Below are 27615 nucleotides of genomic sequence, written 5' to 3'. Positions count from 1 at the left end.
AGTAGTACTTTTACTAGTAGAATATTTCAGTACTGTTTCCTCCTCTTCTCATCAACATGTAAGTCGACACATATGTTTGCTTTATGCAAATAACTTTTTTTTTCATTAGTGTTACTTTACATTTCAAAACAATGGCAAATATTGCTCCAGAATAATTTCCAGAATAACCTCAGCGATACTGCTCAAATATTACGCTGAAAGCCATGACATTGCAAACTCAAGCCTAACAGATGGGCAGATTGACCTATATAATATATGACATAATATAGTGTCCAACTCATGTTAAACTAATATCCCTGTCTTTTAAAGCAGTTCTCAATTAGCCACGCCCTTCCATTTAGCTATTGCTGTTGAAAGCGTGCCGCGTGCAGAGTAAAGGTCAACGGATTTTGCATTTTTATAGGCCAAACAAAATAAGGACATGGGTAATAAAAAAAAAGAAAATCTGATTAACCATGTGATAGCATTCTACCCATGATTCCCTAGGACAAGAGCCATGACCCACCAAAATAATCAGGCTCAGACATGTGACTCCAAATTATAACATACTGTGTAGCCTGGTTGTTGCAAAAAGTTGTTTTGTGCATGAAAAAAATTGCCTTCGTCTGACTTGATTTATAACTGAGAGGTTAATGGTCTCTTTTGGGTCTTCTTCAGTGGCACATGATGTCGACTTCGTCAATTATTTTTCACATAATTTAGGGGAGAATCAACAATACACCACACAACCTATGAGTAGACACCAGTGTGATTGACAGCTGGTATATTTACAATAGGAACCTGGTTGTCTGTGAACTTCTGTTTGCAAAACATCAACATGGCACTGAATTTTTTATTTTTGTTTAAATCTGCCCCAAATTAACATCTGTGATTAAAACTCACTTAAGAAGTCAGCTGGTGCCAACATATAATAATTACAGGGACATTATAATATCTTTCAGAATTATGGTTAAGGTTTGATAAGGAAAATCTTGGAAAAACATCTGGCATCGTTATTGCTCTAAATCCATACATCCTGTGAATCAGGAACCTGCTGATTTCCTGTTGCTTTACTATAATCATTTAAAGAAGCATGCTGAAACAGAGAGAAGCAAGAAAAAAGTTGTAATTCTTTATTTCTCTGCATGTCCATCAAAACACTCTCTCAAGTCAGTAGGGTCCTTGTTATTGGTTCTTCTCGTGTTCTTTCATACACAGCTCAAACACACTGATGATCCATGACCATGGCACCTCTATATGTATTAATATACAGAAAAGAAGGTATTCTAAAAATGTGAAAGTTAAACTTTCAAAAAGATGAAGATTTCAAAGAAAAAGGTACATTTACAAAGTTTCTTGTGGCACTGTAACCAGAGGGTTTAGGCTATATGCAGTGGGATTCTGTGACTGGTGCTGGGTGCAGGAAGGTGTGGAGAGAGGTTGGGGAACTCTGGGTAAAGGCGCATTCCTTGGTTTTAGGTAAAGGGAAATGTACAGCACCTTGATACTCATCCTGAATACACATAGGACATTTTACCCTTTGTTTTGTGGTTGGATTTACACATTATGAGGTCATTGGGTTGCAAGAAATGCTCAACCCCAACATTAACCGTCATCTAGGTCATTGTTTGTGATTTGTCTTCAAAAACAAACACACACACACACTTGTGGCTGATTGGATGCATATCAAAGCATGAACGTTGGCAATCAGAGCTTTTTTTCCATATTTTACAGACGTTGAAATAAATATTTTTAGACAGGAAGCTGACAGTGATTTCAAATCACATTTGTGAATTATGGTCATGCGATCGACGTCGCGTGATGTTGAGACGCCGAGTCGCAGCATCACAGCATCCGTTTCTCTCTTTTTTAAATTATTTGTTATAAATATGTCCTGTCAGTGAATATCTGCAATAAAGAAGCAACTAAATGGATGGTAAATTGAGAATCGATGACCGGTTACTGCTCAGTACGGGTCATGATGATGTTGGTCTCAGCTGCTTCGCTACATCGTCATGGCTTGGTGCGTATTTTGGTCTGAGGCCAGAGTCTGATCTTGGTCACCAGAGGTGGTCAGTCTATGATAGAGCTTCCGCACCGTGCCCAGTGTTTCCCTCGTGTCCTCTGGGTATCGAGCCTGAAGTTCCTCGTTGGCAACATAGTGGGTGTCGGCGAACTCAGAGAAGTAGCGACCCACCTCCGGGTGGCCGATCTCCAGAGGGGCTGAGTGGGGCTCCAGGTTTTCTGAAGAACAGATACGTGCAATGAGCTACTGATCATGGACACAGCTTTAGATAAACCAAATTCTCAAAGAAGAAAAATACACTCGACTTAATGATGACATAATTGTGAAATAATGGGACAAAAATGTAGCCAATTTTTGCAGTTTTGCTTCTTGTTTGTGTTACTTTTATCGTTATTCTTCATAGTTATTCTTCATAGTTATAAATTAAAGCATACAAATGTATGAAACATCCCTTAATACTACTTTCAGTCAATAATAGTTTTAGGGTAATTTAAGCGTCTCATTTAACTACTTATTCACATTGATGCATTTTTTAATAGACATAACCCAGACAAACACTGGAGACAAGTCAGCAACGTGTATATCAGCTGATACTGACGCACAGCAGCAGACACAGCAGATAAATTGATTCCTCTTCCTCACACAAACCACTACTTATACAAAACCTGATCAAAATGACATTAAAATATTCAGCTAATTTCCTGCAAGGCAAACAGAGCAGCAGGGATAATCAATACGAATCCCTCTGTGGATTTGTAAAGCTCAAAGTCTAACAGCAGAATCAGCAGAGTGAACATTTGACAGTACAATGAGTCAGCCTATAAGGGAGATGTTTTAAGTGGGGGATATGTATACATCACAAATTAATATTAAAGGCATTATTTCATTCAAAGTGAGCCATGTTATTATAATAATGACCATCAGTCTTATTAAAACAAGGCTATTTGTTTTTGGCATTATTCATCAATTCCACTGATCGGACCAAGAAACAACAATTCTGCACCTTCTCTAGGCTCTGTTACAATACAAACCTTTTCATACTGTCACCTATATAACATCTTTAAGAAAATTAGTTATTATACATTACAAAAATCAATATTAAACAGTAATGGGTTAACTTTATCATTGCTATTATTGGACAAGTACATATTACAGTGACTCATTTGGCTCAGCACTTGTCTTAATGATTGTATGAGAACATCTTTTATTATCTTTTATTTTTATTCTGCCGTTTGTTGACATTTCAGTCTATTCAATTTTATGTATAATTTCATACAATTTTGGCAAGAAATAGAGAGGTGCTTCATAGATTACTTGATAGGAAACTACGGAGTTGATAGCTGACATGAGAATATCTGCTGAGTGGAAGCATAAAAGGTTAAGTGCACACAACAAATGATCATATATAAAGAACAATTAACCAAAAGGATTTTGGCAAAAGCCCACTGGTGGAAATCCATACCCTGTGCAGCGTAGCGGCACGTTCCATCCTGTACAAGGACATTGTAGAATGGCTGGTTGGCCCCGTTGGACAGCTGATGGACCCTCATGGTGGTGATCCACTCCTGACTCATGGTGCATTTAGGATCCCAGCCATAAATCACGCAGTTATAACCTGACCTGGAGGAGGTAAACAACAGATTACGCTAGAATGGCTTGTATACCACGGAGGAGTGCTGCTGTTCCACATCCTAATGTGACCCACCTCTTGTGTTTCATGATGAGGCCAACCGAATACTGAACCTCCAGGTGTTCTGGAATGCTGCGACTCTTCATTTCAGGTGCCAGTGGATGCTTCTTGTGCTGGATGTGCTCCAGCGTGTGCTGCACCAGGTAACCCACTGCTCCATGCTGGGAGGGGTCTAATGCCTGGATGTGCTGCAGGATATCAAGCACCTGGGAGAGGAGGACAAACATGAATGGACAATGTGTTGAAGTGACTTTGCGAGAGCAGAATATCTCTTTCACATGTACAGACAGAACGTTGGCTTCATACATTTAAATATTAATGCCGCAGTAACTGTCAAAAAAACACATTTCTTCTTAAAAGCGGGGGTTAAGTGTTATTACCTTTTCTGGCCAGATGCCCAGGTGGAAGTACAGGCGAGCTTGCAGCAGCAGATACTGCACATTATCAGGGTTGATGGTGAGGTAGAGGTCCAGAGAGTCTCTCAGCAGCTGGTAGGATTTCTCATTGCCTTCCCTGGGAAGAAAAGGATGTTACTGGTAGCTGGCGGCTACAGATATTACACAGACATAGTTTTGGGATTATCTCTGAGATGCACTTTTTAAAATAACATGCTATTATGCAAGGGAACAGTTGTTGTTGTAGGTGAAAACGCGTAATTTGTTCCACGTTAGTCACGGCAGAAATACGTCATAGAAAGCTTGTGCATATACTGATCTGTCCTGGACAAATTAGGCCTGAATCATCTATCCAAAAATCATTTTACATTAGATGCACACACTACCCTCTAAAGGTACTGATCTGTTATGTACATGCTGTCTATCGAGTGGGATCCCTCCTCCGTGGTTCTTCCTGATGTTTTCTCTATTTGTTCCCCACGTTAAAAGTTTTTTTTTGTGTGAAGTTTGTTCTTATCTGAACCAAGGTATTTTGATTATTTATTTATATTTATTTATTTGACCCAAGGTTGTTCTTATCTGACCAGAGAAGACAGACGGTTTAAAAGAGGAGTGAAGGAAACCACCTTCATTAACCTGGAATAACCTAAGACACCTTATCAGTCACCTACAATGTTCTCCGGAGCTCTCTTCAAAATAATCAAAACCCACCCACAGAACGGGGTTTGGATGAGAGGTGAAACATATTCAAATCAAGTCAACCAAGTCCAGCTGCCTACAGCTCATTACTGAAGACCACTATGACCTAGATGACTGAGAACTTCCACAGACGAAGCAAATTGAGATTTCTGTTATAAATATAATTGAGTGGGCTTGCATTTATCCATCATGGAGCCACAACTTTCCAGAAAAAGAAAGCAGAAATTCAGGGATCACCAATGCCTCTGAGCATGTCTGCCTCTTGCTCAGATGAATGTATGTCATTCTCTCCAACCATATGAAAGCAAACATGCTATGTAGATTACACCTGCCTTTGCATGTTTTTTTCATATTTTTGTGTGACGGCCTAATATCTAAATTGGATAGTAACATTTAGTGCACCTGCCCCAGTTGGGGGATCACTAACTCTTACCCTCTCTTGCCAATGTTGAGCAGGTTTCCCACCATCCTGAGGAGCACCTCTGTGGTGCTGATGGCACTGTAGTAATCTGCTGTCACCTGGTGGCCAATGAGGTACTCGCACTCCTTAGCCGTCAACTGCTTGCCTTTCCCAAAGGCGTCAATGTAGACAAAGTCATAGATGTCCTCGCTCCTGTGTGAGAGAAGTTCAATTTATCTAATATGTATGAAAGCTGTCATCTAAGTTGGCTGCCTATTCTGAGGCAGATAACCAGTCTTAGAAAATAGAATAATTCAACAACAAATCAGCTGCAGGTCTTTGGAAGTTATCATTATTATTATTGTTGTTCACTAGAAGCATGCATTTTTATTATGGTGAATCTGAGACATGTGCTGTTGGTGGCATAGCAATGTAATGAGTCTAACTAATGGGGCTCCACTGTTGTACAATAATGTACCATTACTGATGCTTCCAATGGTAGTCACACTGTGTCTGGAATAGCTAATCCATGCTCTTTCCAATTCAAGTAATATTTTTTGTTGACCGCTTACTTCTTTGATTATGAGTTTATGCATGATCGCTTTTTTTTCGTTAATAAAATGTTAAACTTATTTTGAAGTCTCAGTAATTATTTTTGTTTAGCACGCCTGACAACCTCAGTCTCTCTGTGACTCCTTTGTTCTTTTGAAGCCGCTACAGTTTACTTATTTCTTTCCTGCCTGCCACAAAGGAACGAGACAATCAAAACAATCAAAACAAACAAAACAAAACATCTATTTCAATGTTTCAAGAACAGCAAGACTCTGGTAATGTAGGAATAAGAATAAGAGGCTACATTAATTGAGTTTCAACTGTACCCTGTTGGTTTCTGGCACCAACGTAGCAGGAAGTGATTAGGAAAGTTGACAGGCTCCAGCTGAACACCCAGCTTCCGGGCCAGTGTCATGTAGAGAACAGAGAGGCTTATGGGAATGCCTGTGTGTCGTAGTAGCACCTACATTTAAAACCCAAGTGAAAGGAAGAGTTAAGATTAAAAGAAATCGTTAAAAAATGATTATTTCAAAAAAGCTTGTGACTGAAAATACACATCCACATACCTGATGGATGTAAGAGTTGAGGGGATTATAGTAGTCAAACTCATTGCCTTTGTACTGAAGCTGCTCATATAAGACAGAGTTTATGGCACAAACCACCTGCCTCTGGAGGTCGAAGTCTTCTATAACAAAACAGTCACCTACATCACACACATAACAATTAAACTTCATGACAAATTTGTTGAAGGGTAAGTGGAGAAGCTGAGCAAGTGAACAGAAACAGATTCACTGTCCATTTTTTTCTGTCCAGGCTTTAAAGGCGGGGCACAAAAGCAAAACAAGTACACCCCTCCCTCCAGTGTTCCTTAGGAAGCTACACTCCCAACATCCGTGCATGTGGTGTTACCCTTTTTTCAATAGCTAAAGGCAGAACAATGATTACATCATCTCATCTGAAATATTTCATGTCTTAATTAAAAATTGCTCCCACGAAGAGGATTTGCAGATATTATCGGCTACAATGTTTGCGACTGTTCCCATGGAATTCTCTGTTTCCTGTCAGAGATGTCCGTCTTGTTCCCACTCGTGGTCTGGGATGAACAGCTTTCTTTGTTTACAGAGCCAGGGGCTGTGTGTTAAATGCTGTTTTTGCAAAATGGGCAGCTAGCTGTTAGTTATTAGGAGGATGACACTGGATAACAATCACTTATCCCAGTGGTTCTCAAACATTTAAGGCCCAATCCAGAAGCCCAGATTGATCTTATGCAACTGAAGCTGGCAATAAATGTGTCATAATCAACTCAGGCGTCATTGACTGTAAAAATCAAAATGTTAATTCAAATTTACCTAAAAAATATTTGGTAAAAAAAGACTTTGCCCACCTTTCAATGTGTGATATTGACATTTCCTACAAGTTTACATTTAAGAAAGAAAAAAGCAACTGTGTCCCCTTCCCGAAAAAACACAATTTTCCATTACAAGTTTTCCTACTTTTAGGAGCCCACCTTGAGCGTTGCGCAAGGTGGGGTGAGACGGATTCTTGATTCTCAGCATCTTATTGACTTTTTCTGTGATCTCATCCAGCTGAGCTGATATGCTGTCCAGTGTTATGTCAGCCAGTGGGTTACAATACTGATCCACGAGTACGGCACCTGGAGGGCAGATGAGACAGAGAGGGTAAGTGCTACGTAAAGCACAGAGGAAGAAGTTGCAAATCAAATGACAAGGTCTAACACTTACAACAAAATTAAAAGAATACTAAGCAGCAAAAACATACACATACAGCATGTTGGATTTGGTTGTCATCATGTGTGTATGGTCCTGTTCAGACTTATGTACGTATGAATATCCTCCCTGAAAAATACCATCAGGGAGGACAGCACAAAATGTCTATCGATATGTTTTTCAAACCTCAAAATAACCATGTTCTCAAATGTTTTGTTTTTTTCAACAAAGTAGTGCACTGTCACTGAGGTGCAAAGGACCCCACAACAATCTGGCAGTAACCACACTCTGATCAATTAAGTAATTGGTTAATAACTGATTATTGCATGTGTCTCTTGTGAAAATGTCCCTTCTTGATACTGTATGCAAATACACACAGGACATTTTTGGAGTGAATCAAAGCACTACTCCCGCAGCTCTATTATAAAAAAAAGATTTAAAATGTTAGGAAATAAGGTAATTGCGAATCTGCAGTGGGACATAAGCTGAGGAGGCAGTCCTTAATGCATCCTGAGGAAATATTGGTGTGTAATAGATTGCGCGTGCATGCATCCCAGGGCACCTCTAATTGGGGTTTGAGTGTTCGGATCTGCATTCAGAAGGAATTAGGGAGTGTTCAGACCTGTACTTGATCTGAAAGTGCTATCACTTCACTGTCAGACCACTCAGGCCTATGATTCCACACCTTCTAGGGCAGACTGCTGCTCCACAGGCTGTTCCAGGAACATCTTCAGACTCCTCAGGATGTTCTGCTGCCTCAGAAAGTAAAGGATTTTCTTTGCATAGTACTTCAAAGTCAAGCTTTTCCTAATGATGGGACGAAAAACAGTGGAGACATGTTAGTGAGCGCACAACACAAACAGTCTACACAATCACAAAGGTCTTAGGGGGGATTAACCGGAGATCAACACCCAAAGCCATGCATGACAGCAAAATGCAGCATGTGGCAAATGTTGCTGTCACCTCTTGTCAGTGTTGAGTATGAAGAGGAGCTCGTCTTCACAAAAGTGCTCCGGCATCCCAAGTGACTCGATCTCTGCAAAGCTGTCTCCGAGCACCTGGCCAACGCAAGGCTAAGTTACAGATCTTTGGGTTAGTTTGGTGCACAGAACACACACACACACACACACACACACACACACACGCACACACACACACACACACACACACACACACACACACACGCGCACACACGCAAACGCACACACACACGCACACATTTCCTGTTCCAAGTGTACATGCACACACATTCACATATAACAGGGTCTTTTTTTATATTTAAATTACGTATCAGAAAAAAAGTCTAATGTAATAACATAATAATAATAGGGCTGGACAATGAAATAAATAATCATCAAGCGTGTCTAGACTGATATAGCGACTGAGTAAATATAATATATATATATATATGATATAACACAATTTAATTAAGATTCCAGGCCCCTGATTTGTATTGATACAATTTGTACTGTGACAGATTTTGTGATTTTAACATCAGGGATGGCTTTATACACAATGTTGTTGCACATTGCAAGAAAAAGTACTCACGGTAACTTGATTATGATAAATTTCCATTCTTGGAATAATCTTGAATAGGGGAAATTGTTAATATTTCACATAAGTGACTTGAAAATGCAGTCTAGCTCACCAACATACAGTCATAATGATATATTGTGAAGTGTTAGAAGAGGGAATGTGAGAATGAAAGGTGGTTTATCGCTGTGTGTTTGCCCTGCGATAAACTGGCAACCTGTCCAGGGTGTATCCCGTCCTATGCCAGCTGGGATTGACTCCAGCTCCCCATGACCTCATGTGGAGGATAAATTGGTAGACAATGAAAGCATTAATGAATTAATGTTAAAAAGGGGAGCCTGCCCACTTTAAAATGTTTATTAGAAATATGCATGCTACTAATGATGCAAAGATGTATTCCTTTCTTTAAAAAAAACTGTGGGGTAAAGTGATTTCACTGTGTTTTAGAGCCACTTTAAAGAAGATTTTTACAATCATCGCAATTATTTTAGTCAGGCTAATTGAGACATTTTCACATTATCTCACAATTGTCTCCTAATTGGTGTATATAATGTCACTGTCAGACTCGTCATGGAACCCAATTTACACCCTTACTACAACATAATTCTCTTCAAAAAAGGTTCAAAATAAATCAATGTAATGTTTGTAAAAACATATTTTCCCTGTAATTGGTGAAAGAAATCTCAGATGAAGAAGTTTTTCTAGTTTCATGCTCATAAAGATGTTTACAACCACAATAAAACAGGTTTGTATGTATCTGATATGTATGGAACTCCTTGTTATATAATTTAATAATAACAACCTTTTTGTAATTTCGTTAAGATCTAGATAATTTTAATAATAATAAGAAGAATGACTTACAACTTCAGTGAAGAATCTCTTTGAGATTGATTCCACCATCCTTCTGATTTGTATACCAACTCGATGGCGTGTTTTGTATTCCTTGAGCCAGTCACAGCACTCATTCTGACGGTAAAACCTCTGCAGTCTTGGCCATCTGTTGATGGAAAGAGTACAAATGGCGTTTCAGTAACACTTTATTCAGGAGGTAAACGCCACGTTTATGGTTTATACTGCGGAAAAAAGACGGAGTAAGAGGAAGACTGTGATTTTGGCAAGAGTTGTGATCTTCTGCATATCCAAAGCTATAAGCAACATTCAAGGTCAAGCAATTTTAGCCGTTCTGGGTAAAATAGAGTTTAACTAGTAATTGCAAAGATTTTAAGATTTAAAAGTTTAAACAGTCTGCAGAGGAGCAGTTGCCATAAAGCGGTCTTCACTGTGAATTAGGTGCATCAGCACAACGACTGATAGCTGCCTGTCAGTTTGCAGACGAGCTAACTAAACCGATTTAGAAAATGACCGTGTTGGTCACTGTTGTGACCATGGTTGGACTCCAGGCATGACACAAAATATGCATACACACGGTCGGTCAAAGCCACGATTCGGTGGATATGCCACAAAACAAATCATACCTGAGTTTGTACTGGTGTCCCCAGACCTTTCCCCTTCCATGGCAGACGTCGTGTAGCCGCTTGCAGCAGGAGGAAACGTTACAAATGTCGATATGTTGGAGAACAGGGAAGCACAGTATATGTTCGAGCAGCTCGCTTGGCAGGTCAGTCAATATTTTGGTTTGAGGGTCGCAAATAATCCCGTTTAGACATTGTTGACCCTCTCCGGCAACAGACGTCGCCATTTTTACTGTTTACTCGGATTACCTCATTGTTCAGACCCCGCCCCCATATGGCGCAGGGGGCAGGGCTAAAGGCGGGGAATGTGAGATGAAACGGCGCGTGATTGGTTGATCGGCCAGAGGGAGAGCGGAAGCTGTGCTACATTCAGGCTCTTCAGGAATTCTGGCATTTTGTTTTATTCATTTTTTTACGTCTTTTTTAGAATACATACACTGGTAGAGAGTTGATTTCCAAAGAACAGAAAACTCAATATGTGTTAAGAATATGATAGATTGATTCACCATAAATTAATTACCAAATTATTCAATATTTAAACTCCACATAACAGCTTTTATTATGTGGTTTCCCAATACATTGCATTTTCCCAATATATAAAAGAAACTAACATATTTCAGACTAGTTGCTGACTATTTTCTCACTCAAATAAGTGATTGACCAAATGACCAACTAATCAACTCAGGTCTGCCAATAATCTCTCACCTTTAAGCCACTCAAATGATCTCTTTGTTATTTAATAGTTTGTTTAATTTTGTAGCCTTTCAGTGAGAGACATGTAGAGGAATACTTTGTTATGAAGGCTATATAACACATGTCATCAAACGAAATCTGATTTGAAAATTTAAATATTCGCATTATATAGGCCTACTGGTACATATTTTACTGCAGATTGATGCATTTTTGTACTCTGTCTGCTGTTGTTATTGTTATTACAAACGTATGTACAGCACTTGAACGCACCATAACTTTATGGCCAAAACAGCTAACAAATGGTTAGCAGCAGAGCAGTTAGCTAAAGCTTTGTTTCCTGCGTAGTGTAGCCAACTTGCTTCAACCTGTTAGATTCACAATTTAATATGTTTAACTCCGGCGAAAGACAATGCTTTATGTTGGATAGGTAATTCTGGTTGCCTTATTTATTTCTATTTATCTAGCTTTAACTCCAGCAACAAGCCGAGGCTGAAGTAACTCAGAGTAGCTCATATTGATATTTTCTCCGGTAGTTAGCGTAAAGTAACGTAAAACTCTAGTAAAGTATGTAAAGTTCGGGAAATAATAAAATGTCAGTAAAAGTAAGTAATTCAACGTTAAATATTTTTTTCTGTTAAGCTTCGACAACTGAACTAGGAAATGTATCAGAACCTGGTCAGTCCCATGTACTCCGTTTATCTTCTGATATCTTTGCCAAAATTATTTATTTCTCTGATTCTCAACCACATAGTTCAGCATATGTGAGACAGTATTAGTGTAGTCAAATTAGAGAAATTGAAATACTTTGTATTAGTTAATAAAAATCCATTCATTGGCCATGGCGAGTGCCTTCGCTGCAAAGATGGGATTTAACTCACTGTTGAGAAAACAATCCAGGACCTTCAGCGTCAGGATATGCACGATGGAGTCAGACTTGGAGTTCAGCTGTGAGGTGTGTATATGTCATACAACTCTGAATTATTTGTGCTTAATTTATCACAAAACTCCACAGATTATAACAAGTCCACATTTATGCTACTAAGGCTATACTCACTAGGACACAGTGACAGGTGTTCCACTGGTATGGTCTTCATGGTTTGCATGTCTTTTAAATACCTTGATTGTAACAAATGGTTATTTGAGTGACTGTTGCCTTTCTGTCATCTTGAACCATTCTGGCTATTCTCCTTTGACCTCTGACATCAACAAGGCGTTTTAGAACTGCTGCTCACTGGATATTTTTTCTGTAAACCATAGAAATGGCTATGCGTGAAAATCCCAGTAGATGTATGACACTCAGACAAGCTTGTCCTGCACCAACATGCCACAGTAACTTACAGATCACTCTTTGTGATCCTTAGTTTGAACTAAAGCAGTTCATCTTAACCATGTCTACATGTTGCTGCTGTGTGGCTGACTGATTGTATGTTTAGATGAAAAAGCACTACAGTACAGTAGTAAAGATTCTTCCTTTTGTGGTAATTTTAAACACAAGATGGCAGCAAAAAGCTATGAACACATTCATTTGGTTTATCTGCTCTGCAGCACCTGCATATATTAAAATGTATTTCTGTCCTATGCAGCAATGGAATTCGGGAAATTATTCAGTGCAGTATAGGCCTTTGCTGAATGTGTGCATCACCCTGCATTGTCAACATGGTGTCTCACAGCATATTTTTTTGCCTTCCTACAATGTCTTTGAATAAGTATATGACTTGGTTGGTGATACACCAAAACTGAAAGACATTGAAATTACTTCCAGATACCGTCTATGTACTTAAAGGGAGGAGCCCCTGCCAACGTTTACAGTTGGTAATTACTAAGAGCAGCATAAATGTTAGTTACATGTTTCTATTTTCTACACTGGGGATGTAATTGGATTTAATTTGGGTTTTGTAAATAGCATTTATAAAGGGATAGGCCATTCAGCCTTGCATGGGTCTTTTTGGTTGCCTTTTGCCATGGATCTGATGCTGATGTTCCTAGTTTAAAACTTTTTTACACCAAGCTTGAAGTCTCTCAACCTACAAATTATGGCTCCCAGCTTCTTAATGTTTTTTTTTATTGGAATTGTTTTCGTAGCCAATTCCTACAACATTATCTGTTGAGTTAAAAGCTATATATGTTTCAGGTCAAGTGGAAAGGAAAAGACCTTTTTGACATGGTGTGCCGAGCTCTGGGACTAAGAGAGACATGGTTCTTTGGTCTCCAGTATAACATCAAGGACACCGTTGCTTGGCTGAAGATGGATAAGAAGGTAAGTGATTCTACTTTCTGACTGGATTTTGTTGATACATAAACATTGTTCATATAAACTGGATGAAGCGGCCATCATGAAGAAAAACACTTATTCACTTCATTGTTGCAGGTTCTAGATCAGGAGGTGCCAAAGGAGGAGCCAATCATCCTTCATTTCCTGGCCAAGTTTTACCCCGAAAATGCTGAGGAAGAGTTGGTGCAAGATATCACACAGCATCTCTTCTTCTTACAAGTAACTATTCATAATATTAATCTCTTTATATCAGATCATATTTAGATTTTTGTTATATTTAAACCTGAAATAGACAACCTCTAATCATATACTCAGGCTATGTTATTACTGTGCAATTCACATCTATTACAGTGTTTACAGGGTACAGTAGATGGACTGTAGTGTTTCAGGTATTGTGGCAAAATAAGCGTCATTGACTCTCTTCAGCTTTACATGGAAAGGGTACTTTAATGGCACCACACAACACTGGCTCTTTGCAAAATGACCTGTCCTGCATTCTTACTTAAATCTAGGTAGTGCTGGATCTAAAAATGATTTTCTTATTGAAATATATTTTCAGTTGAAAGATCCAGTGTCCATTCAAGAATTGTGAGATTAATAAATGCTAAAAGCTAAAAAGCCAATGTCTGGTTATTTCAAGTTTAAAAATTGTGAAAACAAAAAAACTGTAACTTCATTGATTTGAATAATTGGATCATATTAAGCTGAACCATATTAATTACCCAAATTGGGATTCTATTCTATTCTATTCTATTCTATTCTATTCTATTCTATTCTGTATTAGTTGTGATACCCGGCCCTATATGTCTTACCACTGCAGCATGCTTACTTTAGCAGGGAAGGGTACTTTTTACATCATTATTCTCATTTTCATTCAAAAAACACATTTAAAATGATTACTGTGTGATATTTGTGCAGAAACAGATATTCCCTTCAGTCTGTAGAATAAGATGCGTATGGGTGGGTCAAGACAATAATTCATTGAAAATATTTTGACACACATTTTGGCTTTAACAAATATTGCGCCTCCTGCAAATTGGAAACTTCAGTGGGTCATATTGAGATTTTGAGAAAATTGTGATTAATTGTTCAGCCCTAGCACTGACCAATCAAATCTCTTTATACAAATATTCCTGCATATGTGCTTGCCAATTATTTTGTATTATTTATATGTTGAAGCTCAAACCCACACCATTCAGATGGAGCTCTTTGACAAGGCCATTCTCCCACCCAACAATGCTGGACAATATCTTGCCATCAACTTAGCAACATGGGCAACATTTGGTTGACTTCTTTCTGCACTGATTTTTAAGTTATAATTAAAAGGCTCAGAGGTTCAATACACCTGAAATCCACCATGGCTAGTGGGTAGACTGTTAAAAAAACGTTTTCTTTTCTTAATTGTAATTTCCCTTCAAGAGTGCGTGTGTTTCAGGCTTTTAAAGCTGGAGTTGTCTCTTTCAGGAGCTTGATTAGTTTAAATGGATGCTGGAGAAAATAAGTTTCTGAGTGTCAGCCTTCAAAATGTGAATTTCAGATGATCCTTTTCACCCTTGCACATCAGAAGTGTGTTTTCTGCTCTGTGTCTGCGACTTTTTTACTGTTCTTACCGACCCAGTGCCAACAGGGGGCAAGTGTCCCCACACTTCGATTTTTCACTTTTTGTCCCTGTCTTGATTGTGTGCAGCCATGTGGAATCAATGTGCAACATTGTACCACTGCCTTTCTCACTACTTAATTCTCTCCAGGGAATTCTTGTGGAGCCTGCTTCACCACTCTGCTCGCAAGAGATGAGATTTCTAACTATGCTCTCACAGTCCAATACTACCGGCACGGCAGTCGCATTTATCAATTACAAGTTAGGCTTTAAGGGCTTAGTTATTGGCCTGCTATTGACATATTCTCCATGGGATGCTCCTTTTCCATAACATGCCATTCATGTCCAGCCTGTTGAGCTGGCTTAGTTATGTGGCTATGTCAGCAGGGCATCTCTGCATTTGGATAGAGGCTCTTATTAAAAAAGTCCATCTGTGTTACTTGTCTTTTTAGAGCTAGGCAGAGCAGTTTATTTGTTTCAGAGGGAAACCATGCTTAAAAAGAAAAGGCTACAACTAAAAGATAACTTAACAGTTCAAATGACACACAGCTGTATCGAGAGAAGAATACAAACTGCATAATGTCTCTTATTGCCTGTCTGCTAATAACTTTGCTCTCATTAATTCCCAAAATGTCAGGAGTAGACCTCTATTCAGATAGTGTCACGGGCATGACAGGTGGAATAGTGCTTATCAGAAATGATCAGAAACCAACCTGGACACATTAACACTCAAATATAAACACACACATAGGTGCACCTCACACACTACACCATTTACACAAACAGACACATTCACATTACCTTAGCTTGCAATCTTTGCAACAACGTAGTCTAATTTGTAAACCAGATTGCAGCTTCAGCCTCTTCAGCGCGAGCCATGATTAAGGGCTGTCACCTCTGGCTCCCCACCTTTGTTAGTTCAAAACACCAGCAGACAGCATGACTGCCTGTGCAAATGATAAGGTTTGAAGCATTAAATTGGCTACATAACAACTACTACTACTACTACTACTACTACTACTACTGCAGCAGAAGCATCTTTGCCCCAAGAATCTCCACACACTGTACCAACCACTTGCGTAAGGCTATTGCGTGGCCTTACAACCCAGCTTTGTGCTCTATATGTAGTTCTGCATGTTTAGGATTTAATTAATTTGACAGGTGACAGAGCTTAGGAAAAGACACCTGGCGAGAAGCAGCACACAAATCTAAAACAAGCTTGTTAAAGTGCATTTCCAACCATAATAAGAAATCATGTTATTACTGTCATTTCATGACATTTAAGGTAACACATGAAAGCTTGAACCATTTCTTTCTGTAGTAGTCAGGATTGTTAAAAAAAATAGTAGTTGAGTCTCATCCCCGGGTTGTTAAATAGTAATGTTAGATAAGATAAGATAAGATAAGATTTTACATTGAAATTTACATTGTTACAGCAGCAAGACAGTAAAGATAAAGATAATAAATAATAAACATGCATTACCAAAAAAGAAAATTACAATATAAAAAGATATTAACACTTAAACTATAAGAATTAGTTAAAATAGACTGTAGAATATACATTGTAGACAGTTGGCAGTTATGGCATTGCCTCTCTCTGTCCCGAGCTCCTTCACCAGTAGAATATGGAGAGACCTTGAATTGTGTGTATTTTCCAGCTCTCTTATAGACACTTTTTTAGGTTGCTTTACAGTGTAGGCAGTTGTTGTCAAAGCTACAATAGTGAGCTACAAGCTAATCAGCTGACAAGATAGCTGCTTTATGTAACACTCCATCCCCACTCATTTCTTGCTACACCAATGCTGCCTCACACCACTGCCCCTGGCAAAGCTTTGTCGCCAAATACACTAGTCTCCACCTTTCAAGATCAGAGTCTGACATGCTTCTCAAAAAAATTTTATTCAACGTTTTGCTTGGGCTCACCCTTGTATGGGGGTAGTCCTTCATTGTCCTCCCAGTTTGGCTTGGCATGCTGTTTGGCCAATCCAGGGAGCATCTGAACAGTGGAGCCATCAGCACCAAGTCTAAATTAACTTCCATTTATTGCAATACAGTATTTAATTATGATGAGAGCGTTTCTGATCAAAGTCTAGTAATTGATTTTTGCTGAAAACCCATTACAGAATTTTTCCCCTATACTCTATAAAAGTATGTTACCAACCCTAGCTTTTGCCATGCCGACTGAGTGGAGTAAATTCATAATAACAGCACAAATTCACAACACAATTCTCAAAACACAGTGTCAGCTATCCTGGAGGTATAACAGAAAGTCTAAAAATGTGTGTCACTTTCCTTTTACTATCATTTGGAGATTGGTGTCATGGTGCTATGCTTTGCTGACTTGCAAGCTGATATTGTTGGAGCAGCTTAATGATCATATGAAATACTGTTGGCTGAAGTACATAGTTCTTGGCTCAGTGTCTAATAGGTCCCCATGTGGTTATGATACTTAAGTCTTACAATATTTACTTGGCAGAGTTTGTCTTCCCTCCAGACCCCACCAAAATGAGCAGGAATGAGTGTTCTGCAGCTGTGGTAGCTGGAAGTTTATTTATGCAGTTTGCAGCATTGCTGTGTTGTCCCTAAAAATTTGAGCCTGAAAACTATGTTTTAATTGTGTAGCGCTTCAATGAAGTAAAAGTAAGGTCTGCCTGTCAACAGCATAGTTGTGTATCCTTTTCATTTCAGCTAAGTTAGATCACCTACTGTACATTGCAAATGTCTTTGCCACCATTAATTATTGCATTAACAATGCCGTAATGACATACATAATATTTATTTCTCCCTCACTTTAGTGGAACACGTCAACAAAAATATGGGAAACAAAAGAAACAAAAACTGCTTCTATTGCATGCTTCTATTGCATTTGTTGCAATATGAAATCATCTTTCAATCACATTATTCCAATCCATATACCAAATATCACATAATTTTTTTTAATTTTGTTTTTGAATTTTTACACAGTCCTGTATCTCAAGAGAAATTTAGTTCTCTTTGTTAAAATCAATAGGATGGAGGCTGTGGTAACTTGAGGAAAATAATGCACACATACGTTTTATATAACAACAAAATGTGTGTCTCAGGCTCAATACATATAACTGTCCCACTGGGAACGGGAGTTCTTAAAAAGGTTCACCATAAAAACATAGTGACAAACTATTAATCTGTAACAGAGGCTTTAAACTCGAAACTAAAACCAAAAATTAGAGGTCCTGATTCATAATGTAAGTAAAAGTCTCCCTCCTAAAAACCCAGGTGCAAGGTCTTTGTATGTCAATAGCAGCAGAAATAAACTGCATGAAGGTGTGAATAATTCTGAAGTACATTTTGATTTGTATGCACATCTAGTGTGAAAAATCACAACATTTTCTGAAAAATCTGAAAAAAAAACCCACACATCTTGTTATAGCCAACACTGAAGAAGAGAGGCTTAGTTCAGGAGATACAATTTTAACCACTTTAGGACAGATTTTATGTACCATTTCTCCAGCTGTGCATATTTGTTAATGTATTTTACATCACACATTCTGATTGGTTAGTTGTTTGCTTGTCAGAAGTGAAACTTCAACCTCAGTCTATAAAAATGACAATATCAAAATTCTTTGCTGATTTGAAAGTTTCATTATCTGAATACAGATTTGAAATATATTAATAATGTGCAAATAAGTCACACGCACAAAAAAAACACATTATCTCTAAATGCCATGATCGGAAATGCCTTCAGTGCTGTTCCAACATTTAACAGCAAAAAGACACACAAATTAACAATTAAGCTGCATGATTAATCCTGAATTGATTTTGTGTTAGAAAGGTTAAAGAGGGATTGAACTCAGTTTCCAAAGCTGAATATATTTGGTGACTCCTCAGGTGAAGAAGAACATCCTGGAGGAGGAGATACACTGTCCACCAGAGGCATCTGTGCTGTTGGCCTCCTATGCTGTCCACGCCAAGGTTAGTGCTGTCAAACACCATCCATCCTTCCATCCACTGATATGTCTGCCTGTCTTTAAAGCCATCCATCCATCCATCCAACTTCTACCGCTCCACATGAGGGTCACGGGTGTCACTCCCAGCTTCCCATCACAGGGCCACATAGAGACAAACAACCATCACACTCACACCTATTTAGAGTGTCAAATTTGCCTAATCCTCAAATCTGCATGTTTTTGGACTGTGGGAGGAAACCAGTGAACCTGGAGAAAACCTACACACGTGGGTAGAACAAACTCCATGCAGAAAGGCCCTTGTTCCGAACAGGTCACACCCAGGTCTTTTTGATGCAATGGCAAGAGAGCTATCCACTACACCAACCCAATTTATTTCTGAGACGCTTTTTACTTTATTTGTGGAAATCCTCTTTACATTGCAGTTCTTAAAGTGTAGCCTGATTTTGCTGGCTTTTCTGGACTTACGGACCTCTATGTAAGACAGAGATCAGGTTACCACCAGGGTAAGGGAGTCGGATAAGAACTAGTAACAGACACTTAGTACAGAATGAAATCAGCCCGAGTTAGGAGGCTTTAGTGTATGGTAACCTGTGCATGTTGTGGGAGGCATTTTTACTTGAATGTTGTGACTTGTAAAGTTGATAGAACTAGCATTGAATGGTTTCTTTTTAAATGAACTAACACACTGACGTGATCTGCTTTATATGGCAGTAGGTGCAGCAGTTTGGTATCAAACCCATTCGAACTGACAGAGAGAAAATTTGACACATCTGGAAACATCTTCACATCGTTTATGTACCTAAACTTATGGATTAACAGATATCTACCCCTTCTTCACCCAAGGCATGGCTGTTGTAATCGTTTATATATCTGATCTCTACCCAGAAAACGTACATTATTAAGGTACAATTGATCAAGAATTCATCCAAAGAGCACACAATCATTGGCTACTTTTGGTACTGAAGTGTAAAATTTCCATCAGTATTTTATGAGGTGCTATAGAGCCTCTAATGAAATGGTTTTAATGTTCAAACCTTTGGCTTGAGTGCTTGGGAAGTAGTCTTTTTTATGGGCTGCTCTAAACAGCAGAACAAACACCACACTGTTGTTTGTTTAACCTGAGAAAAGACAATAGTTACTGAAGGATTCCCTCTGTGCTTGTAGCTTTTTACTTTACTTTACTTTACTTTACTTTACTTTACTTTACTTTACTTTACTACTATTTGTAGCAAGTGGTGAGTGACCAAGTGAAGGAGTTTGGTTATTGTGCAGTCTTTTAGCTAGAGAATGAACCTGAAAAAAGTTCCAGTCTCATCACACCTACGCTCAACATAAAGTGCTGTCCTTGGTTCTGAAATAATACATACAAACATACAATAATAAATATTACAAGTTATTTTGAAAACTATTTTGAGAACATCAATATGCAGTAATTCAATAGTCCTTAAAAGCTGAGGACTAAAGACATCCCAGAGGTACAACCAAGTTCTTATCGGAACGATCTTGGATGAATGCATAGCACAATGAAAAAGATCTGTGGGTGTGTAAATTAGAGTAATGTACAATGTAAATTATTGTGAATGCGATCTGTATGTCTATATGTAGATAATCAAAACCTCTCTTTTCTAAAACTAATGTTTAGTTTTTTTTGTAAAATTTATTTTTTACCATATGACCTGTATAAGTTACCTAGAGTGTATGGAAATCACTTCACAGGAAAACCCTCCACCCTCAATAAACCTCTTGCAGTGTTGGTCGTTTTGGTTGAAGGATCCCATCTTTCCCCAAGCAAAAAGATACAGGGAGTGAGGTACAGCTTTTTGACAGTCAGACAGGGTCTAGTGAGAATGGAGCACTACCTTAAAGATTTATCCAAGAGCCCTCGGAGACTTGCCTTTCCCATGCCAATTTGCAGGTCTCAGATCAAGGAGACTATGTGGATCAAGAAAAACCTGCAAATCACCTTAAGACTTATGCACTTTGCTGTTGGCCTTCTTGATTCTTTAACAGCTGAATAAATAAATTAATTAATTAATTAATGAATGAAAGTTTCACACCACAATCTGTTTTAGTTTATTGTCCACTTTGATTTTCGAGCCAGTGTGAGTGAATTGGCATTATAGAGGGGAGACATATACTGGTTTAGCAGTGCAGCTGCAGAAAGATTTTTGGCAGACTTTTCCTTTCTCCACTTCTCATCATGAGTTGCTATTATGCTGAACTACTGTGTAGTCTGTGAAGCAGAGTGTATCCCACAGTGGGATCTACTTCGGTACTCTTGCTCATCTCTAATCATTATTATACCAGTCTGAAGATAGAATAATGGAGGGAGAACAGGCATATTCCCAAAGACTTTAATGTCCTACACTGTGACTCATAGCTACGTGTGTTCAGTATAGATAGTAGCACACAGAATCCATGTGTGTAATCCGGTCAGAGCGAGAGAGATTATACCATAATTCACAGCGGCTATAAAAGCCACCATTACCTTGTTTGAGTTATGGACTGCGTTTGAATAGAAGGGATACTAGATGTGTATGTCTGTTCTTGTATTTGTCACCTCTTGATGACCTTTTCTGGCATAAACACTGACCTTGTGAGGACCAGTAGTCCTCATGGGTACCAAAACCTGCTCCTTATAAGGCAGAACCTCATTTCCCAGGAATTAATTAAGTTTAAGCCTGAGAGTTGAATTGTGGTTAGGTTAAGGTTTGGGTTAAACATTAACTGGTTATGGTTAAGGTTAGTGATAAGGCTTTATCTCGGCTGTCCAAATGAATGGAAGTCAGTGCAGTGTCCTATGGAGAATAGCTATGCAAACCTGTTTGTGTGTGTGTGTGTGTATATGTGTTTACGCATGTCCTGAATGAGAAGCTATTCCAAGGTGACAGTCAATCACAAAAAATAATAATGAATATGAATTATATTATATTGTTTCTTAATGGACACATACATTTCATGCACCATTTTATAATATGATAACATTACTGTATGTTATGTAATATAATGTCTTTTACATGTTACCCTTTGTATAAGATTAAGTGTACTGTATGTCATAATGTTTGTATGAAGGTTATTAAAATCATAAAAAATAATTTATTTAAATGCTATAATGTACCTGCCTAGTTGGGTATTATGATCCATCAGACTTCATCAGGCACTTATCATCAAACAATGTTCATTCACTTTATTATGATATATTATTAATCATGCAGCACCAGCATTTTATCATAGATTAATTTGATTACTTGAAAAGTAAGTTATTTGGTCTGTTAAATAAATAAATAAATAAATAAATAAATAAATAAATGAATGAATGAATGAATGAATGAATAAATAAACAAATAAATTAACCCATAGTCAAGTTTTGTAGGTATTTGTATGTGTAAATAAGCCAACAGTTCGTTCTCTGTGTCTCTGAAAAGGTGTTTCATGACCTCCTGCTTTGTATTCTGAGTTGGTAGAGGACTACAAGAAGGCATAGTGGATAGGGAATTTGGAGAAACAGCCATTCTGTGGTGGAAAAATGTAGTGGGAGTTACTTAGGTATTGTCATTGAACAGGGAATGCAGTCAACTCCCTCAGTAAGGAGTAGTCCCCGAGTAGCGACATTGAGATCTTTGTCCAACCAAATGGGGAGGGATATAACAAACTTAACAGGCATTAATGACACTTGTGGGAGTCCCTGTCTTTAAAAGGATGCTTTAACAAGACATGTGCTTTAATGAAAGTGTTGAAAATTTAATAGGGCAGCCACTAAGTTACAGGATGACTGAGGAAAAAGTCCTATTTCCACTATTTTAAGATTCGCAATAGTATCACCTTTCATTGGTTATAGAGTGTATTTCATGGTTAGATATGAGAACCCTGTATTTCTCACTATTGTGCTGTAAATTGATTTTTCTTCAAGAGTGCCCGGAGAGTGTGCAAAACACATTTCCTAGATTTAGAAAACGGGTTTATTGAACAGAATATATCCATTAGGCTGCAGTCACTGTTGGGCTGCTGGCGATAATGTTAAGTGAAAATATTGACACATGGCTGTCCTTTGAGAATCGATTTTCGCTGTAACTTTGGGCTTTTTTGAAGGAATGGGAGGAACGGTGTTTAATCAGAAAGCGTCTGAGAGTTCTGCCCCTGTCAAAATGCCATCCTGACTGTGTGTGAGCTGAGTTATATCTCCAGTGTATATAAGATCAATTATATTGCATTTGCAAACAAACAGAGTAAATGAGGGAGTAGGAGCTGTGAGGATGGGAAACTGAAAAGATCTAATAAAATGGCCCTCAGCTTCTCTATTATGTGTGTCTCCACTGCATTGGTTCCAGGCTTTTTAGTCTCTGTGTTGAGCTTATTAAATCCAGGTCTCTTAAAGCTGCTGTCAATTAAATACCTTTTGTTAAAATATGTTTTCAAGTAGCTCTTTATTCTGACAGGTATTACTAACTTAGCAGTTGTTTTTCAGTGTCATGGGTCTTTCAGTCTCAGTGGTTGTCAGGAAAGTCTACAAATATTCCATAACACTTTTTTCCAGGAGTCAGAACTCCCCAAAGAAGTAGTCCTCACTGTTTATGAAAACACATTCATAATTTGGATGGGCAGCACTGAGAAGCACGGGAGAGAAAGAGATAAACTATAAAAAAATACTTAATTTAGCACATAAATAATTTATATAATATATAATTAGCACAATTGCATGCAGTGCAGAGTTTTCTGCTATGCATGAAATGATATAGGTTTGCTATTCCTGATCCACTATTGCTCAAAGCAGAAATAAAAATCTAAATTAAACAATTTTAAGGCAATTTAATTTTAGAACAACCAGTGATATAAAACTCCACACTCTTCACCCTCACTGGTCATTTATGCCTGAAGGTCCAACTGTGTGGTTGACTGCTCTCTTCTCTTAAGCTTAATTATCTTTTTTGAGCGAAGTACTCAGATACTGCAAGTACTACTAGGTTGTGGAATAATGGAAAATGGAACAAAAATACATGTTACATGTATAAAACCAAGTAAAGTTAAACTGATTAATAACTTAACAAATCACAGTGTAAAGGAAAGGAATTACTACTTTCAAAAAATGTACACTGAGCATGCAGCTGTGCCCAGGTACAGGTAGATGTGCACGTTAACCTACTTACATAAATCAACAGTCAGAGCCCACTTTCTCAACTGTAACTACATGTATAATTCATATCCCTCCATCAGCTTTCCAGTAGCCCAGAGGAAATTCACAACCATTCAGTCATGCCCTAATCCATTCATATCTCTCCTCAAACATGCATGGATATAATTTGTACCCCAGTTCAATGATGATAAGTGATCAGTCTCAGTTCTCTCTGATATATTTCAAATAGTCATTTATCCCGTCTCCCAACACCTGGTCCACTACATTAATGACCTGATGGCAGAGTAGCTACCATTCATTCTCTGACAGACACTTTTCTTAACAGGGCTGTAGTTTGCATCTTGAGAACGTCTCCCAGGAGAAACATGGTCTGCACCATTATTGCAGGAAAGGTGGATTGTGGCCATTACTTTGGAGTGATTTTTAATCCTTTTGGCACCTTTGCTCCATTTTGCAGTACGGAGACTATGACCCTAGTGTTCACAAACCTGGCTTCCTGGCAGAGGAGGAATTGCTGCCAAAGAGGGTGAGTTACAGCTGAGTTTACTTATTGTCGTCTATGAACAATGGTGTTTACATCTTTGTTATAACCACCCAGGCCTACATCTGCATTATGACATGGCACTGCAGAGTGAACTGTATTGCTCCACATGCATTCATGGATATTTATGTCTGTCTATCTCCATTACAGGTGATTAACTTGTACCAAATGACTGCAGAAATGTGGGAGGAGAGGATCACGGCATGCTATGCTGAGCACAGGGGTAGAACAAGGTGAGAGCTGCACTGAATTATACCACTAACACAGTCATCAGCACAATTTTAGTTTTGTGTGAAGTTGAATAAAAAAGAAATGTTTTCCAAAAACCCATCATCCATGTTTACTGGGAGATGTTGCACTTTGCTACAGAATTATACCAAACCATGTTAAAAATGGATGTAGAGTAATTGTTAGGGATGTGGATTGTGGAGTGTCTTTAAACTCCCGTGGATGGTGTGCCCTGTGCAGGAAATTGAATTTGAAAGGCCAGAAGCCTCAGCAGTGGGAGAAAAGTAATAATTGAGTCACTGGTGCAGATCAATAAGTCTTTCAGCCCTAGCAGAGGGAATGTGGCTGGTGGTCCTCACACCTTTAGAGTTCTAATTGTTTAGTAAGTAATGCACTGTAGTGGAGCCACAGGAGGGAAGTCACTGGCCTTCTGGTGACACCATTGTGTCATATATTGTCTATTTATAGTTTTTCATGTTTTTTAAGATACTTTTCTTTAAACATCAGTGACAGTTTATTGATTGATTTATTGCACTGGTTGTGATTAAAATATCTCATCCCATCGACCTCTGCACGTATTTGTCTTCAATGCTCATGAGGACATGTTAGCTGGTTAACATGCTAAGAATTTCAGAATTTTCAGTGTATGAGCATGTTAAATCAAAGCACCAATGTGCCCTTAAACGCAGCATCACAAAGTATCCATAAACCTTTTCATATAAAAAAGTAAGAAAAAAAAATCAGTAAGATCAACCCCCTCTTCCTCATATCCTTTCTCTTATCCAAATATGGGCTGTTGTGGTTTCAAAAAACAAGATGGCACTTGTCAAACAGATAAATGTTGCTTTCAACGAACATTTTATTGTAGGTTCTCCAACACTTTATTTTATTGTAGAACTTGATGGATTAAAATACAGATATCGGCACAACATCGAAGTTCTTCGACAGACATTTGATGTGCGTTTGCATGTTTTTTTACTGAATTGCATTGTAACCATTCAAGTCTCTTCTGAACCTCTCTAATATCAGAATATATCCAACCTAGTTGATATGTGTTTACTGAGTGTGATGCTCTCTTGCCTGATAAAACTTTGATGAAGCCTAAATCTTCAATTTTTCTATTAGCTGTATCAAACAGCCACTTGTCAAAAGTTTTGGCACCAGGATGCCCTAATTTTCCCTCAGCCATCAAGTATGCTCATGATTTTTTTTTTTCTGAGTCGACCCTAATATCTCAACAAATCTCCATACCTGGCAATAGAGAGACACAAAGAGACAGAGAGAAAGCAGAAAAGATTATGCATTTCTTTTGTCAAAAGAAATGCCATGGGGCATGGGAATAAGTTGTCTCCATCAAGCGTAACTTCTAAAGCCTATTAGTGAATTATAGTTATGTTTTCTGTCAGAACTGTGGTTATGTTTTCACCCTCGTAAAAGCTTTGCGACAGTTTTTATAGATCACAAAAAATGACAGACGCTACACACAGAAGCAGAGGAAGCGTGGTTTGTTCTCTCTTGTTCTCTCCTCTGCTCTGCACCTCTTTGTCTCTCATCCTTTCCTCCCTCCACCCCTCTCTTCTCAATTCCCTTGGATCCCTCTCAATCTCTTTCTCTCTCTCTGTGTTTAAACCAGGGATGAAGCTGAGATGGAGTATTTAAAAATAGCTCAGGACCTGGACATGTATGGTGTCAATTACTTTTTAATCAGGGTGAGTTATTGCTACTTTGCTGTGTCTTTACAAAATAATCCAATATGGAGGATCAGGAGGTTTGCTGCATTTTATCAGCCTGAGTTTTCTGTTTTTAATTCCTCATTGATTTTGAATTTTGAGCATGCTGTGAACAAATGTGTCTGTTTTTAATAATGGCTCCTACTGTTGGACACTGGATTTGTTTACCAGGTAGCAAACATATCACAATAACTCTTTCCAAACAGAAATTCACTTAAGGTGACTGCAGCCTTGATCAAGACATTCTCGAAAAGGCCAAGACATTTTAAAATACCACCAAGTCAACCTCAGCTGAAGTAAAACAATGTAGTGATATTTTTCAAGTGAACAAGGCATAGACACCCTGCAGGTGGCTGGCATTGTTCAGCTCAGCTCTTACAAATAGTTTTGGCAAGCGGAGTCACTGCTGTGCTACTTCTGTCAAATACAGGAACAAATAAATGTTGACTGGAAGGTTGGCCTCACGACTGCTCACTGTCTTTTGTTTACTTCACCATTTGCAAATGTGATCCAGAATAAAAAAGGAACTGATCTTCTCCTGGGCGTGGATGCCCTGGGTCTGCACATCTACGAGCAGGACAATAGGCTGACACCCAAGTGCTCCTTCCCCTGGAACGAGATCCGCAACATCTCCTACAGCGATAAGGAGGTGGGAGAACCAGCTGTTGTTCTGCAAAAATAGTGCTTGTATTGCAAGAGACTGTTGTAAACTGATTGTAGATCTGCTTGAATCTGCATTTTAATTATCATGGCTCTCTGCTTTGACAATCAGATTTATATCTTAATATTCTTTACCATGCACATGCTATAGTGACGTAATGAGTCTTAAAGCTCATAGGGTAGAGAAATTGTTTATTTTTGTGTCTCATCATTAGGACATTTGATAAAAAAACTTTTTGGGACGTTAGGCTCTCTGCCATGAGCGCCTCCTACCATATTAGTCTGCATATCTACATCTCTTTAACGCTATTGACTCTCTTTTTTTCAGTTAATTTGCAGCACA

General features: G+C 38.4%; 2 protein-coding genes across 6 annotated transcripts in view; one reads left to right on the top strand and one right to left on the bottom strand.

The window, feature by feature from the left end:
• Window positions 1–1098: 1098 nt before the first annotated feature.
• fbxo21 (F-box protein 21) lies at window positions 1099–10734 on the bottom strand. Of its 4 annotated transcripts, none has more exons than XM_058635616.1 (12): window positions 10477–10734; window positions 9863–9998; window positions 8432–8541; window positions 8154–8275; window positions 7249–7395; window positions 6308–6444; window positions 6068–6204; window positions 5223–5402; window positions 4076–4208; window positions 3711–3901; window positions 3468–3625; window positions 1099–2223 (listed from the first exon to the last, which is right to left on the bottom strand). In XM_058635616.1, exons 1-12 carry the CDS (start codon window positions 10698–10700, stop codon window positions 1985–1987), a joined length of 1914 nt encoding a protein of 637 aa, XP_058491599.1. In that variant the 5' UTR covers window positions 10701–10734; the 3' UTR covers window positions 1099–1984. The 4 variants fall into 4 exon arrangements, with proteins under 4 accessions (XP_058491599.1, XP_058491602.1, XP_058491603.1 ...); XM_058635619.1 differs by having other exon boundaries at window positions 6308–6426; XM_058635620.1 differs by having other exon boundaries at window positions 6308–6423.
• A 703-nt stretch (window positions 10735–11437) lies between these two features.
• nf2a (NF2, moesin-ezrin-radixin like (MERLIN) tumor suppressor a) overlaps window positions 11438–27615 on the top strand; it is a 29775-nt gene continuing 13597 nt past the window's right edge. The window contains exons 1-8 of one of the 2 annotated variants that reach the window (XR_009241108.1): window positions 11438–12118; window positions 13298–13423; window positions 13535–13657; window positions 18903–18986; window positions 24571–24639; window positions 24805–24887; window positions 26516–26591; window positions 27127–27261. Coding sequence is in view for 1 of the 2 variants with exons in the window: in XM_058635621.1 (XP_058491604.1) it covers window positions 12005–12118; window positions 13298–13423; window positions 13535–13657; window positions 18903–18986; window positions 24571–24639; window positions 24805–24887; window positions 26516–26591; window positions 27127–27261 (810 nt within the window). In the remaining variant the exon portion in view is untranslated. The remainder of the gene's footprint in view (window positions 12119–13297; window positions 13424–13534; window positions 13658–18902; window positions 18987–24570; window positions 24640–24804; window positions 24888–26515; window positions 26592–27126; window positions 27262–27615) is intronic. The other variant, XM_058635621.1, reaches the window with a different exon arrangement.

The sequence above is a fragment of the Solea solea genome, chromosome 8, assembly GCF_958295425.1.
Source record: "Solea solea chromosome 8, fSolSol10.1, whole genome shotgun sequence".
In the NCBI taxonomy this organism is placed as follows: domain Eukaryota; kingdom Metazoa; phylum Chordata; class Actinopteri; order Pleuronectiformes; family Soleidae; genus Solea; species Solea solea.
This window is presented reverse-complemented; position numbering and strand designations above follow the sequence as displayed.